This window comes from Microcaecilia unicolor, chromosome 11 (assembly GCF_901765095.1).
Source record: "Microcaecilia unicolor chromosome 11, aMicUni1.1, whole genome shotgun sequence".
NCBI classification, from domain to species: Eukaryota; Metazoa; Chordata; class Amphibia; order Gymnophiona; family Siphonopidae; genus Microcaecilia; species Microcaecilia unicolor.
Genome location: NC_044041.1, coordinates 167,607,994 through 167,622,460, shown reverse-complemented (window position 1 = coordinate 167,622,460; position 14,467 = coordinate 167,607,994). Strand labels below are relative to the sequence as shown.

The window sequence follows — 14,467 nt, the reverse complement described above, 5'->3', positions numbered from 1 at the left end:
TATATTTTATGTGCATTTTTAAGGTGTTCCCATTGTTTGCTGCATTATCTAACCTCTCACTTATCTGACAACAGTTCGGTCCTGTTTACGTCAGATAATCAAGACTGTACTTTATTTTAAGTTATGTTGATATTGCTGACATTTTACCATTACTACCTAGCGATTTTTGTGCATTACAAATATTTGAGCTAAAACACAGTAAAATAATTTGTCAGAATTTCGTGGTCACTGTGAATGCTCGAAAGTTTCCGCCCCCCAGCTTTAATACAGTCCTTGAGTCACTTTGGAAAGTTCTTAACAGCCTTGTCGATCGGCCCCTGTAGCAAGCTGTCCTAGATCACTTGCAGTGCCTCCTTGAGTTCAGCGATCATTTGTGGCTTTGGATGGAGCTTGTGATAGGCCTCCAACATTGCTTCCCAGACAAAAGTCTGCATCACTGTGACATCATTAACAGTAAGCTGTTATTTACAGTGCAAACATTTTTGAATGCGTGAAAATCTCTGGGTGGTCACGCTAAAAAGTCTATAATCTCATTCCACTCGGCACATAAACAAAGTAACAACAAATAAAGCTGTAAAATTTCACATTGAAATTCCAAGTGGTTTCTGAGAAAACAGCGAAAAACTGTAGGTCAGGACATTACTTTTTTTTTGTGTCACCCTGTATGTTAGGGAAAACAAATTCCCCTATTGGGTTTTGTACCATCTCAGAGGCACGCACAGGTTTTTAAACGTTTTATGTTTTGTTAGTGCCCCTGTACAAGTCGTTGGTGAGGCCATACCTGGAGTATTGTGTTCAGTTTTGGAGGCTGTATCTTGCTAAGGATGTAAAAAGAATTGAAGCGGTGCAAAGAAAAGCTACGAAAATGGTATGGGATTTGCGTTACAAGACGCATGAGGAGAGACTTGCGCACCTAAACATGTATACTCTGGAGGAGAGGAGAAACAGGGGTGATATGATACAGGTGTTCAAATATTTGAAAGGTATAAATCCGCAAACGAACCTTTTCCGGAGATGGGAAGGCGGTAAAACGAGAGGACATGAAATGAGATTGAAGGAGGGCAGACTCAAGAAAAATGTCAGGAAGTATTTTTTCACAGAGAGAGTGGTGGATGCTTGGAATGCCCTCCCAAGGGAGGTGGTGGAGATGAAAACGGTAACGGAATTAAAAATGCGTGGGATAAACATAAAAGAATCCTGTTCAGAAGGAAGGGATCCTCAGAAGCTTAGCCGAGATTGGGTGGCAGAGCCGGTGGGGGGAGGCGGGGCTGGTGGTTGGGAGGTGGGCCTTGTTCTGGGCAGACTTCTACGGTCTTTGCCCTGAAAATGGCAGAAACAAATCAAGGTCAAGTATACACATAAAGTAGCACATATGAGTTTAAATTGTTGGGCAGACTAGACGGACCATGCAGGTCTTATTCCCTTTATACCTTGTCTGAAAAAACATAGTAGATGATGGCAGAAAAACACCTGCCAAATATAAACAAATGCAATAAGGGCTTCTTTTACAAAGCTGCGCTACCAATTCCCGTTGCGGCAAATGAGAGGAAGCCCATTCAGTTCCTATGGACTTCCTCTCATTTGCTGCACGGCTTTGTAAAAGAAGCCCTAAATGAGGTAAACTTGAGAACAGCAAATTAAAACCTAATAATAGGACTACCATCAAAAATGTAGGCAGTTCACAGTTTGAGGAGGAGGAGGGGTTGAAGGAAGAGACAAGCAATGGGGAATTAAGGAGACTTTTTCTGCCATCATCTACTATGTTTTTTTAGACAAGGTATAAAGGGAATAAATCTCCTTAATTCCCCATTGCTTGTCTCTTCCTTCAACCCCTCCTCCTCCTCAAACTGTGAACTGCCTACATTTTTGATGGTAGTCCTATTATTAGGTTTTAATTTGCTTACTAATGTTATGCTGTTAACAAAATTGTAAGTTTTGTGTTAAACTGTACCTGCTGTATACTACCTTGGGTGAATCTCTTTGTAAAGGCGGTTAATGAATCCTAATAAATAAATATATAAATACTTAACTGACAGCACTTATGTATGTTTATAAAATTAAATCAGTTACACAAATAAGTATTGATGTGTGGGAATTGCAAAAATTGCCATTTCCAGCACTTTTCGGTGGAACATACTGAGGTGAAAGGTGCTCATTTTGTGCGTGTGTCTATTTGTAAAATGGCTGCACCTGCTGTATGTGCCAGCAAATAACACCTGCATGTCCTTATATGTATTTTACAAAAGGTTCTGCATTTGGCAAAGTCTTTTGTAAAATGCCACCAGAATTGAGTACATCTCAACCTAGATTTCTCAATAACGATCTCAAGATTCTATGCAAAATTGAGCCTGTAAGTATTTAAACTTTCAGAAGGCACTTTTATGTTTTTAAACAATTTTTATTGAACAAATAAAGACACAGTCAAGCCAACAAACCATCAATTTGTTAATATGTTTATTTACATTTTTATACCTTTCCCCAACTCTCCCCCCATCAACTATCCATTTATACAATCCAGTCTACAATATATTTTAGCGTAACTTCTCTTCCCTAAGTTACCTCCATCACCCTCCTCCCCTCCACCCTTGAACTGATGTAAACTGATGTACTATCAGGAGATTGTGTTCTTATATCTCCCAATCTCTATGTATAAAAGGCACCTCAAACGTTCTAATTGAAGCCTCCAGCCGGAAACTTGAGGCGGCTGAGATATCCAGTTTATCTGAAGGGGGACATGTGCTGCAGCCTCTCCCCTTCATTAATGCTGGCTGTTGTTAAAAACAGTGAAGGGGAACATGCACAGACACAGCTTCAGGCTGCCTTGCAAACAGGAAATGAGGGCGGGACCAGAGGAACAGCTGAAACAAAAGGAAAAACAAAGCTTAAAGCACCCTGAAACTGCGTCCATCCCTACTCCCCTTCACTGTTTTTTTACAACAGCCAGCACTAATGAACTGGAGGGGCTGCAGCACATGTCCCCCTTCACATAGGAGCACGAAAGACTGAAACTTTCGTTTCTCCCAGTCTTTGCAGTCGGCAGCAGCTCACAGGTTCTAAATCTACCCACTTACGAGTCAACTGGGAAATATTACAGCTCAGCCTCTGCACGTACACAGCAGCAGCTTCAGTGCAACACTGAACGGGAGCACGGGCTGCAGCACACGTCCTGCTTGCACTGCGGGGCCACAGACACTGACAGTGGGTGCATGGCACCAGAGAGGGGGGGAAGGGGGTCCAGGGATGAGAGGGGGGCAGGGGCTCCAGGGACGGCAGATGGGGGGAGGGGGTCCTGAGAACTGAGAGGGGGGTCTTCACACCAGTGAAGTGGGGATGGAAGGGGGGTCCTGAGACCATAAAGGGGGGGAAGGGCATACAGGATGAGGGGGAGCGGCAGCGACCTCGGGGGGGGGGGGGGGGGGGGCGTGTGGAGGGGGGAGCAGTGCCTACGACGACCTCGGGGGGGGGGTTGAGGGGAGGAGCGCTGGCACCCTGGGGGGGTGGAGGGGTCAGCAGCGTCGCTCTGACGAAAACCTTGCTAGTGCCCGTTTCATTTGTGCCAGAAACGGCCCTTTTTTACTAGTAATAAAATAAAACAGCAGCAGAAGTGCCGATTCTCACAACAAGTGCAATTGATTTAAAACAAAAGTTTGTGCTCTAGAACGTAACACTTCAATATAATGCATCCAAACAGACAAAAACGATTTTCTTCTTTTAAAAGTATGATTAGCGCTGTACAGTTCCATCAACATTGCATTATGAAGCTGTATTCTCCTTTGCCAAAACGAACAGGGAGCAGGTCTGACTCAAGTTTTCTAAGATACATTTTATATTTTTTCCCAATAAAGCATGCTTTGCTCACTAATAATCCTTTCCCCGCCCCCTCAGATGAAATACTTCACTCTGATTCAGAATTTCACCCAAAGGAGAGCAAGGTATATGTTGACCAACTACTTTCGTAAGGTAACTAAAAAGTCTTTTTTTTCCAGAAGGCTTTTTATACAGACCCGCATGAGGCTCTCGGGAAAGCAGAAAGTCGTGGGATAGGATGCAGTGCCCTGTTACAAACCGGTAACTGATTAAAAGTTAGAAACAGAATAGTACTAAGCGGACAGTACACTAAAATCCTCCTCTCAGCATGTGGTGGCAGTCAAAAAAGCAAACCGAATGTTAGGAATTATTAAGAAAGGAATAGATAGTAAAAGGAATATCATAATGGCTCTGTATCGCTCTAAGCAGCACCTGTACCTTGAGTATTATGTTGCTGCAACTCAAAAAAGATATAGCAAAATTAGAAAAGGTTCAGAGAACAACTAAAATGATTAAGGGGCTGGAGTAACTCTCATATGAGGAAAGGCTGAATAGGTTAGGGCAGGGCTTTTCCAACCTGTCTTGAGGACCCTACAGCCTGTCAGGTATTCAGGATATCCACAATATGCATAGTATCAATTTGCATGTATTGGAGATTGATAATATGCAAATTTATCTTATTTATATTCACTGTTTATGTGGTACCTTTGAACCTCCCTCAGAGCTTTGAATTTCTGTGGCCCGGGACCATAAAGAAAGTTCCTTTTCTTAAAATTGTAAAGTCTTGGCTCTTGTGTACAGCCAGTTGACTTTAACAAGACAGTATTTTGCAGATGCTGGACTTGCATCTTGCTGTCCTTGTCGAAATTTATGTATTTATTGGTGCGTTGCTTTGTTGCTATTAGGCAGGCGCTGTGCTGGTCTGAGGGTTTTAATGTTTCTGTGATTTATATCTTAGGTAGTGTTTTGTCAATATTTTATACTGCTCTTTGTATTTCTTATTCATACTTTCATTAACTTTTTTGCTTTACTGTATTTTTTTTATGATAGCGATTTATCTATAAGTCATTTTTTATTTTGTGCTTAACATTGATTTATTCTTTGTCATCAAGAGCTGATGGTTTGGAATTGGCAGGGTATAAGTTTTAATAATAATAAGTATGGAAAGCAGATGGATCATGGCTCATGGAATTCATTCCAAACCACCCCCCCTCCTGCATTTATGTGCGTGTGAGGGAGGGCAGCTGTGCAGGGATGGAGGATAGTGTTTGTGGTTGAGACAGTTTGCAGGGCAGTTGTGGGCAGTAGTGTTTGTGTTTGGAGCAGGCTGTGAAGGAAGGTAGTTTTTTGGGTTGGGGCAGTTTGCTGGGGGATTGAGACAATAGAGAATGGGGATAGGCAGTTTGAAAGGAGACATTCCGTAACTGGTATGTTTCACTGTGTGTAAGTTTCTGTGCTACTGAAGCTGGAACACCTTCTCTCAAAGAAATTCATTGGGACAGCTTTTTTTGGGGGGCAGGGGAGGGGGCTTATTTCTATGGAATTCCTAAGTCCAGTTTGGTCCATTTTCAAACTCTGTCTTTCTATTGGTTTTCCCCATGTACCAAGTGTCAGTCCATTCCGTTAAATTTTCAGAGCATTGTTTTGCCTCTAGACAGCCAGACAGATAATCTCAACCCTTTTGTTTAATTTCGTCCGACTTCTATTGGGTTGGAAAGAATGACAAAATGTACACAGATGTGAAATATCCACTGTCTCGATTTTCAAAGGAAACCCCCACACAGGGTTGGACAAGGTTTTGGAGCACAATCCCTTAAGAATTCATCGGGCAGCTATAGGAGAGTAAGTAACAGAGAAGGAATCTCGCATACATTCATGGTCATGTCTGAAGCAATCAGCAAGCGAGAGGAGCTGGATTAGCCACTGTCAAACAAGACGGACCAGTGGTCTGGCCCGGCATTGCAGGTCATTTTGACAATTCATTCTTCACTCTTCAGACAGAGCAGATGCAAGAGAGGTGATATAGGCAAAATAAATGGCAGGTAAGTGCAGTGCAGCTTAGCCATGCTGCAGGCAGAGGGGTAGCTCATTGGCAGCCTGTAGACGACAGCTCCCCAGAAACCAACTGGGTAAGTGTCAGCAGGTTGATGGGGGCCAGCCAGCTTACAGCAGGGGTTCTCAACCTAGGTCCTCAGGACACACCCAGCAAGTTAGGTTTTCAGGGTATCTACACTGAATATGTATGAGATAAATTTGCATGCACTACCTCCACTGTATGCAAATGTACCTCATGCATATTCCTTGTGAGTATCCTGAAAACATGACTAGCAGGGTGTGTCCTTAGGACTTGGGTTGATAACCACTGGGTTACAGGGACTTATGAGACCGAATATTTTGGTAGCTGCTTAGATTTCTAACAAAGCTTGGTAATACATACGGAGCCAAGAAATTGGCAAGTTGCTATTTTCTGGGCTCTAGTTAGAACTGCTACTTTGAATATAGAGGTGGGGCAGGGGAAGTGCATGAGTACCTCCTGCTTGGCCTGCACCAGGAGGAATGGACTCTTTAAATTTATGCAGGCAGCATACATAGCAATGTGTTGTGAATTGGCTTCATGCTCAGTGATTGCCCCAGACATGTTACTGTGTCTGTCTGTAATTCTCCCACAGATTAGGTTGCACAATGGAAGTCAATGATTTCGTTCATGGTCCTGCTTGTTCTTTGTGTGCTGTTTGGTTCAACTCCGGCTCTTGTGTTTGCAGGTTCAGCACATCCAGGCAGACTCTGACATGGATTTCCGATTCCTTCTTCTCAAGGTGAGAGGGTTAGGTCTGAGGGGGTAGAAAAACAGCAGAAGCTGAAGTATTTCTTCTGTTGCTCATTGCTTCATATAGTAAGGAAGGTAATGTGCCTTAACTAACAGATCACGCACAGCTCAACCTAAATTGATTTCCTGCCTTGGGTTCCAGAGCAGCAGCAGGAGAATCAATGGTACCCTAAATGATGGCTTCTCTGGAACATGCCTCAGTGACAAATAAGACGAAAGCAGAAGCCACCAAAAAGCAAATGTCCAATACTGTAAATAAACATAAACAGTCCAGTAATAATAATAAGGACCCCTTTGAGTTTAGCAGTCTGGTGATTTTTAGCGGCACTAACTGGTTAAGTGCTGCTAAATAAATATCAGCAATGAACAAGCGATTTAATTGGACAGGAGCCATTTGTGGTCGGTTAAATCACATTTGAATATCGACCCTTGAGTGAACAAAGTGTTTCACCAAGGCATACAGAAATCTCAAAAAAAGAAGGGGGTGGGGGGAGTCTTCCACATAAAGTCGAAGGACAAATAAAAAGCGGAAGCCACCAAAAGCAAATGTCCAAGACTGTAAACAGTCCAATAATGTCCATCAATTTTATTCATCCATATTCAGTAAAACCTCAATCCAGTTACAAAGATAAGACCCAACACAGGCCATGTTTTAGCACGTAAGCCTTCATCAGGGTCCTTCTATAATTGTAGCACTTATGAGTAAAACAAGTTTTAAATGAAAATTGAGGACAAACTATCGGGTCACGGCGCCCCTAGGCTACACTTTCCTCTCAAGTCTCCCCCTGTCCCCTCCCGTCCCCGCTTCCACCAGCATTGAGTCCTACCTCTGCTAATGGGGATGCCCAAACCCCACCAGCTGAAGAAATCCAGTGCCCAAGCTCTGTGATGGCCTGAGCTCTATGACTGGGCCCGCCACCATTCCAGTGGGGGGGTCTCTGGCTGTACCATAATTATACAGTAGCAAGGAAATCAGTAACATGCTTCAGCCATCAACACCTGCATTATCATGCATGCCCTCCTCTCCCCTTTCCCTTTCCATCCAGCATCTGTCCTCCTTCTCTCTCCCTGCCATCCAGCGTCTGCCCTCCTTCTTTCTTCCCTGCCATCCAGCGTCTGCGGGGTAGTGGTATCTTCTAGTTCCGACACCCTCCGCTCAAGCTTACCGGTTCTCCGCATGGTTTCAGCTAGAAGGGTCTTAAAATTTGTGATTTGGCAGGATAACCGGTCTAATTTCGGCTCCAGCGCTTTTTCCACTGCTGACGTTATCTGGGATAATTGCTGTGTTGTAAATGTTGGCCCTCCTTGTAGCATTTTTTTTTCAGTGCTGTAGTCGGCCGTCCAAAGTTTCTCCTTCTCCTGTTTTGCTCCTCTGCCGGTTATATTTCTAGTTGGTGTTTCTAAAAATTTGTTCATTGACAGGCAACCGAGGGGGAGAATGAAAAACTGTCTCTGGCTGCAGAGGCATAGCCAGGTTCTGATCTCAGGGGGAGCAGACTTTTATAAAATAGGTGCTGGTTGGTGTCAGCTAGACAGCAATGTCTGTGTTGTTGCTCAGGTGCTATGGCGGGCAATGATTAATACAGACTGTCTCTGTTGCCGCCTGCCTACAAGGAAACAGTAAGTTACATCAGGAGGCAGAACGCAGAAGAGGTCCCTGGACTGGCCAGAGCAGGCAACCTGTCTTCTTAACTACAAAGTAAAAAATATTCAGGAATAGCACACACATTCCTTCCACTGCTAGACAACTTGTTTAAATCAGATGGGCTTTTGTTTGTGTGGTGACTGGCAAGGGGGTACTCCAGGACTGCCTTAGAACACAAAACTTACCACACCATAACAGCTCTAACCCACCTATCAGAAGACAGTGCTATATATGTTACACAGGACTGTGGAGCACCAATATACCTACTATTGGGAAACTGGAACAAACTGCACTGTTACACAGACACTACATGCTAGCATAATCCTTCACCTCAGTCACACATGCAGAACATGGACAGAGCCTCATCTAGATAAACATAAGATTAGCCATACTGGGTCAGACCAATGATCCATCTAGCCCAGTATCCTGTTTCCAACAGTGGCCAACCCAGGTCACAAGCACCTGGCAGAAACCCAAATTGTGACAACATTCCATTCTACCAATGTAAATCAGAATAGGGAGCCACAAAAAAAAAAAAAAAAAAACCCAACGACCACAGAATTGAAATAGAGACCCCCCCACTCTCTGTCCAAGGAAGCCAGACTCTATAAACAGTGCAATACTGGTAAAAAAAAGAGGCAAAAATGTATTTTCTCCTGTACATTTTACAAAGCAGGTACATCTCAGTCTTTACAAAGTATTAAATAAACATTTCTGCCTTTGTTGTATGGGAATTTGGCTGGTCCCAGTCTTTTTTTTTCCATGTTCCATGAGTCAGCCTTACAAATTCTTTTCCAGGATGGCATTTCCATTTCTTCTCTTGCCTCTTGTCTTCTTCCTTTCCTTCTCTACATCTGTTTGGCACTGATCTTGCATTTTACGTCCCCACTATCAAATAGCTGTGTATAGAGCTGCCACGTAATCCAGTTCCAGAAGGGAGATTTTTCAACCAGTCCTAGTGTGAACTCACATCCCAAATTCATATGGGATTTGCAGTCTCTGATTCTACCCATCAAAATCTGTACTGCATTACATCCAAAATAACTTAGGAAAATGCACTCGGACCCCTCTACTGTTGTTTGAACAATTTATTTTCTCATTTGCTTTGGTCCCGCTGTCTCTTTTCTGTTTTTCTCTGTTTCTTCTGCCTTTACAGGACCTTTTGCCTATCTGACATTTCTTCTGTCTCCAAGTGCACCATCCTTCTTTCCTCTGCACCACTATTTGTCCTGTCCAGCATCTCCCTTCTGTGTCCCTTGTCCCTATCCTACCCCCAAGTTCAGCATCTGCCATTTCTGTGTCCCCATCTCTCCCCCTTTGTCAGCACAAGCCTACCTGGTCTCCTCATCTCTCCCTTTTCTAGCATCTGCCGCCAAGGGGTCCCCATCTCTCCCTTTTTCTAGCATTGCCCTGTGTACCCATCTTCCCCCATTTTCCAGCACTTACCCCTGTGTTACCATCTTCTCCCTTTTCCAGCATTACCTCTTTGTCCCCATCTTGCCCCTTTTTCACCATTGTCCCCATATCTCCATTCCCCCTTCCAGTGGTGCCCCTCTGTGTCCCTATCTCTTCCTCCCCTTTTCAGTAGTGCCCCTCTGTGTCCCTATCCCCCTCCTTTTCAGTAGAGCCCCTATCTCTCCCCCCCTTTTCAGTAGTGCTCCTTTGTCCCCATTTCTTCATTTTCCAGCACTGCCTCTTTGCGTTCCAATGTTCCTCTCCTCTCCATGTCCAGCATTTACCGTTCTCTCTTCCCATATTAACCTTCTACCCTGTCTCAGTGCTCCCCATCCTCCTTTGGGGCCACATATCTCCCTGGCCTGCTCCCACGGTCCATCCTCTGTCAGCTCCAAGGAGGCTTACTAGACAGGAGACCAAGTGACATCAAAATGTTGAAACCAATTAGGCCAGTCTCACTTTCCCCTTTCCCACGCAGCTGTCATTGCTGTACTCTCAAAACAAAGCAAGCAAATCTATAAGCTGCTGCATCCACGTTGTCACTCTTTATTGTAAAAAAAAAAAAAAAATTCCTTTATCCTCCACCTTTTAAGACACTGCCTATCCTGCTGGATAGTGATGGCACAAGGAAAGCAAGTTTGGTCCAGTGAAGACTAACTCAAAATAACCTGTTTCTTAGCTGGGTCCTAGTATTACCATATTAAAAATGGAACCATACCATGCCTCTGTGGCTATGTTCCACTAATGTTAAACAATTAACGGGATTTCTTGAAAGGATTACATAAACGTAGGATGCATGACTAGGGGCACAAACATACACTTATTTATTCAATATCACAATTCCTCATGTAGAGCCATAAAACAACTTTATAGGGCAGATAGTGTTCCTTTTATTATCGACCAGATAGAGGTAAGAGTTTTCAGTTTTGGCACAATATAAGTCATCACAAGAACAAACTATAAGAAAACCAGTGGACTGAATTAGGGGCTTATAGCCCATTTATGTTTAAACAAAAGAGATCTGCATGAAACAAAATATTTATTTTTATTTTGACTTATAAAACTACTTGCCCCTGAAACACGTTCAACACAGAATAATCCCTTTGTGTATCTAAAAGGTAAACATCTACAAAACAGATGAAGATGTGATTCCATGTGCCCCAATGAAAGGAGAGTTTAATTCTACTTCCATTTAATTTCAGTATATTCTATCATCTTTATAACACCAGGCTTCCGGAGGCAGATTACAACTACAGTTAAGATGAACCCATCAGGAAACAGGATAGCCTCACTGAAATCTGGACATCTATACATAAGAACAGCGAAGAAAAATGAGCACAAACTAGAGTTTAGAATTGCAGTTTCTACCGGCTACAATAATTTTTGAAGCTGTTTTAGTGATATTCAATTGTTATTTCTTTTCTCCTCCACCTTTTAAGTTTGCTTGCTTTGTTTTGAGTGACCTGAAATGACGGCTGCGCGGGGGAAGACTGGGGGGGGGGGGGGGGGGGGGGGGGAAACAGATTAACCAAATGGGCTTCCTTGCTTACAGTGGACTTTGCCATTCCCCCCCACCCCCGAGTTTTTAGAAAAAATGGTGCCTATGCGCCTCTCCTGCCCGCTGTCCCCGTCCACGTGGTCGCGTTTACTGTCCTGAAGCGCCGTTCTGCCTCCGGCACTGGTGATTCCCATAGTCGGCCTACTGCAAGCGTTGGGGCCTCTTCTCAGGTGCATCCCACCTCTGCAGAAAACAGAAAGTTGTATTAGAGTAGGCGGGACACGCCTGAGGAGAGGCCCCGACGCTTGCAGAAGGCTGACTATGAGAATCACTGATGCTGGAGGGAGAACGGCGCTTCAGGGTAGTAAAGTGACCACACGGATGGGGAGAGTGGGCAGGAGAGGAGCATAGGCGCCATTTTTTCTAAAAACCTGTTTGGGGGAGCGACCGCTCTCCCTGCGCCCCCCCTAGTTATGCCACTGTCTGGCTGTTCTGTAGGGTTTTATTTGAAGAAAAAGGACGCCGGGGCCTCAGAGCATGGAAACACGTCTCAGCCTCTCAACGCATCACGTGACCCCTCAAATACTACAATTATAAAAGGACCCCTGACAAAGGCTTACGTGCCAAAACATGGCCCGTGTTGGGTCTTATCTTTGTAACTGGATTGAGGTTTTACTGAATATGGATGAATCTTCTACTATAATAAAACTCACCCTCAACGTTCTGAAGACAACGTTCTGAAGTTACTCAGTCACTCCCTGAAGGGTTCATGAATTCATGGTGGTGAAGCCACAACACTGACCATGTCTCTCTGCCCCGCCCTCGCATGACGGACCAATCAGAAAAAACACCCTCAACATTCTGAAACACAAAGGACCATCACAACACCGTTCCCAGGCAACACTAGGCAACGTAAGACGGACCAATCAGAGGAAGCTACGTGACAATAAGGGAGGAGCATTCCCCAGCCGAATGGCTCATTATCTGTGCAGCATGGAGAGCACAGAACCACCGCTGGAACGAGAGAAGAATATTCCTGCTGTGGGTATGTGCAAAAATAGACCCGGGGGGGGGGGGGGGGGGGAGAAACACACTCACACACACACACACACACACAAAATAACTCTGTGACACATACACACACACACACAAAAAAAGCCACATGCTAGCGCCCGTTTCCTTAGTTTCGGAAACGGGCCTTTTTTACTAGTGGATGAATAAAATTGATGGACGTTATCGGACTGTTCATTTACAGTCTTGGACATTTGCTTTTTGGTGGCTTCCGCTTTTATTTGTCCTTCGACGTTTTGTGGAAGACTCCCCCCTCCCCCCCCCCACCTTTCTTTTTTTGAGATTTCTGCATGCCTTGGTGAAACACGTTGTTCACTCAGGGGTCGATATTCAAATGTGATTTAACCAACCAGAAGTGGCTCCTGTCCGATTAAATCGCTTGTTCATTGCTGGTATTTATTCAGCAGCACTTAACCAGGTAGTGCTGCTGAAAATCACCACAGACTGCTAAACTCAAAGGGGTCCTTAAGCTCCAGTAAGAGCATGGTTACTGTGGGACAGGCTCATACATCCTGCTGTAACTTCCAAATAGATGCACGCTAACTGTGCGCTAAAAATATTTTACAATTTTAGTTTTTGTGGGGGGGTGAAGAATGGGCATTTTTGTGCTACTCAGTGCAGCTACATTACCGTGTGCTAACTGGTTAGCGCAGGATTAGCGCATGAGCCCTTTCCGTGTATGACATAGGTGTTGGTGAGTGCACACATCACTAATGGCAACATTAGCACATGGCCATTAATACAAAAATTGGAAAATCGGCCATTTTACTGCCAGTGGTCTTAGTGTGTGAGGAAAAACTTGTGTAAGGGCACACCAAGGCCACTTTTCACCGCAGCTTAATAAAAGGACCCCAAACTCTTTATGCAGTGTTGCTTAGGCGGTTAAGTGCTGAATATTGCATTTAACCACATAAGAAAGAGCTGACCACATAAATTTGGATATTCAATGCTGATGCTCGGATGTGGCCCGACATTGAATATGCGGGAATACCAGCTTATAAAAAAAGAAACTCACCGCTGCCAGCTGAATCCTTCATCAAAACTAGTTGCTTGATGTCCAGTTTATGTGCTTTGATTATTATTGTTTTCTTTTTGTTACATTAACATTGCCTGCAATTCTTTTTGTTTTTCACTAATTCTATTTGATGTCAGTGATTCTGAGCACACTGGAATTGGTTTCTTTTCCATTAAGTTACTGAGGAGATGTGAGGTAGAGGGAGGCTGGCTGCAGAATTATCCAGGTTTTACTTAATGAACCCCGCCTGCTTGGAAAGAGAGAGTCTGCAGAGGAGAGAGAGCAGGTTTCTTTGAGACTGCTGCTATAATGCATAATTAAGACATCAATATTCAGTCCATTGGGCGTTCGTAACTGGATGATCAAAAAGAGATCCAGTGAAGTCTGGCTGTTTGAAAATACCCACTTAACCAGATAATTTTGTCTGAGTAGCTTTAGGAGATTTTGCTGTTAGCGTCAATATTCAGCACTATCTGGTTATCTGCATAACTTTTAGCCACACCTCGAACACACGCTTCCTTTGCTTCAACAAGTTGTCCAATTTAAAGTGGTCAGCAGCATGAAAACTAATTAAGATTTATCTGATTAACGCCCAAAGTTAGCCAGCTAAATCATATGAATATCGGCTGCAAATGTGTTTTGTTTAATTAGAGACCAGCTACAGAACATGACTGAATTGTACCCTGTCTGTCACCACTTCAAATGCATGAGCTGTATTGACCTTACTTTAGAGTAAAATAGAAGACATTGGTAGTAGAAAGTTCATGAAATAAATGCCAGAAACATTCTCTTTTTCTTGTTTGTTTGCAGTCTCCTAAGTGGTCGAATCTCAACCCTGAAGGATGAAGCAGGAGCAGTGAGTTCCTGGATTCTCTTTTTCTGTGCCAGCCTAACATTATTAGATGAAAAGAAACAGATTCTTGAGTGAGACTGTTTTATCCCCAGGCTGTCCAGGGGATGGGAGCAGAAAGTCATAGCTATTGCTCAAAATGATACTTAGCGTTAAGTTTTGCTGTTAAGGCGCAGTAAAACGCAAAGACAGTGCAGCACAGTAACTACTGCGGGTGTGCCTACCATGTCCTCTGTAGTTCCCGCACAGAAATGTTCATTAGTTCGCGTTAACACAAGTGATAGTGCACTGAATGTGTA

At 43.8% G+C, this 14,467-nt stretch overlaps 1 protein-coding gene across 1 annotated transcript in view; it reads left to right on the top strand.

Annotated features, from left to right (window-relative positions):
* SHKBP1 (SH3KBP1 binding protein 1) overlaps positions 1–14,467 on the top strand; it is an 82,355-nt gene that overhangs the window by 6,583 nt on the left and 61,305 nt on the right. The window contains exons 2-3 of the mRNA XM_030218298.1: positions 6,570–6,623; positions 14,129–14,174. Of these exons, the coding sequence (XP_030074158.1) occupies positions 6,570–6,623; positions 14,129–14,174 (100 nt within the window). The remainder of the gene's footprint in view (positions 1–6,569; positions 6,624–14,128; positions 14,175–14,467) is intronic.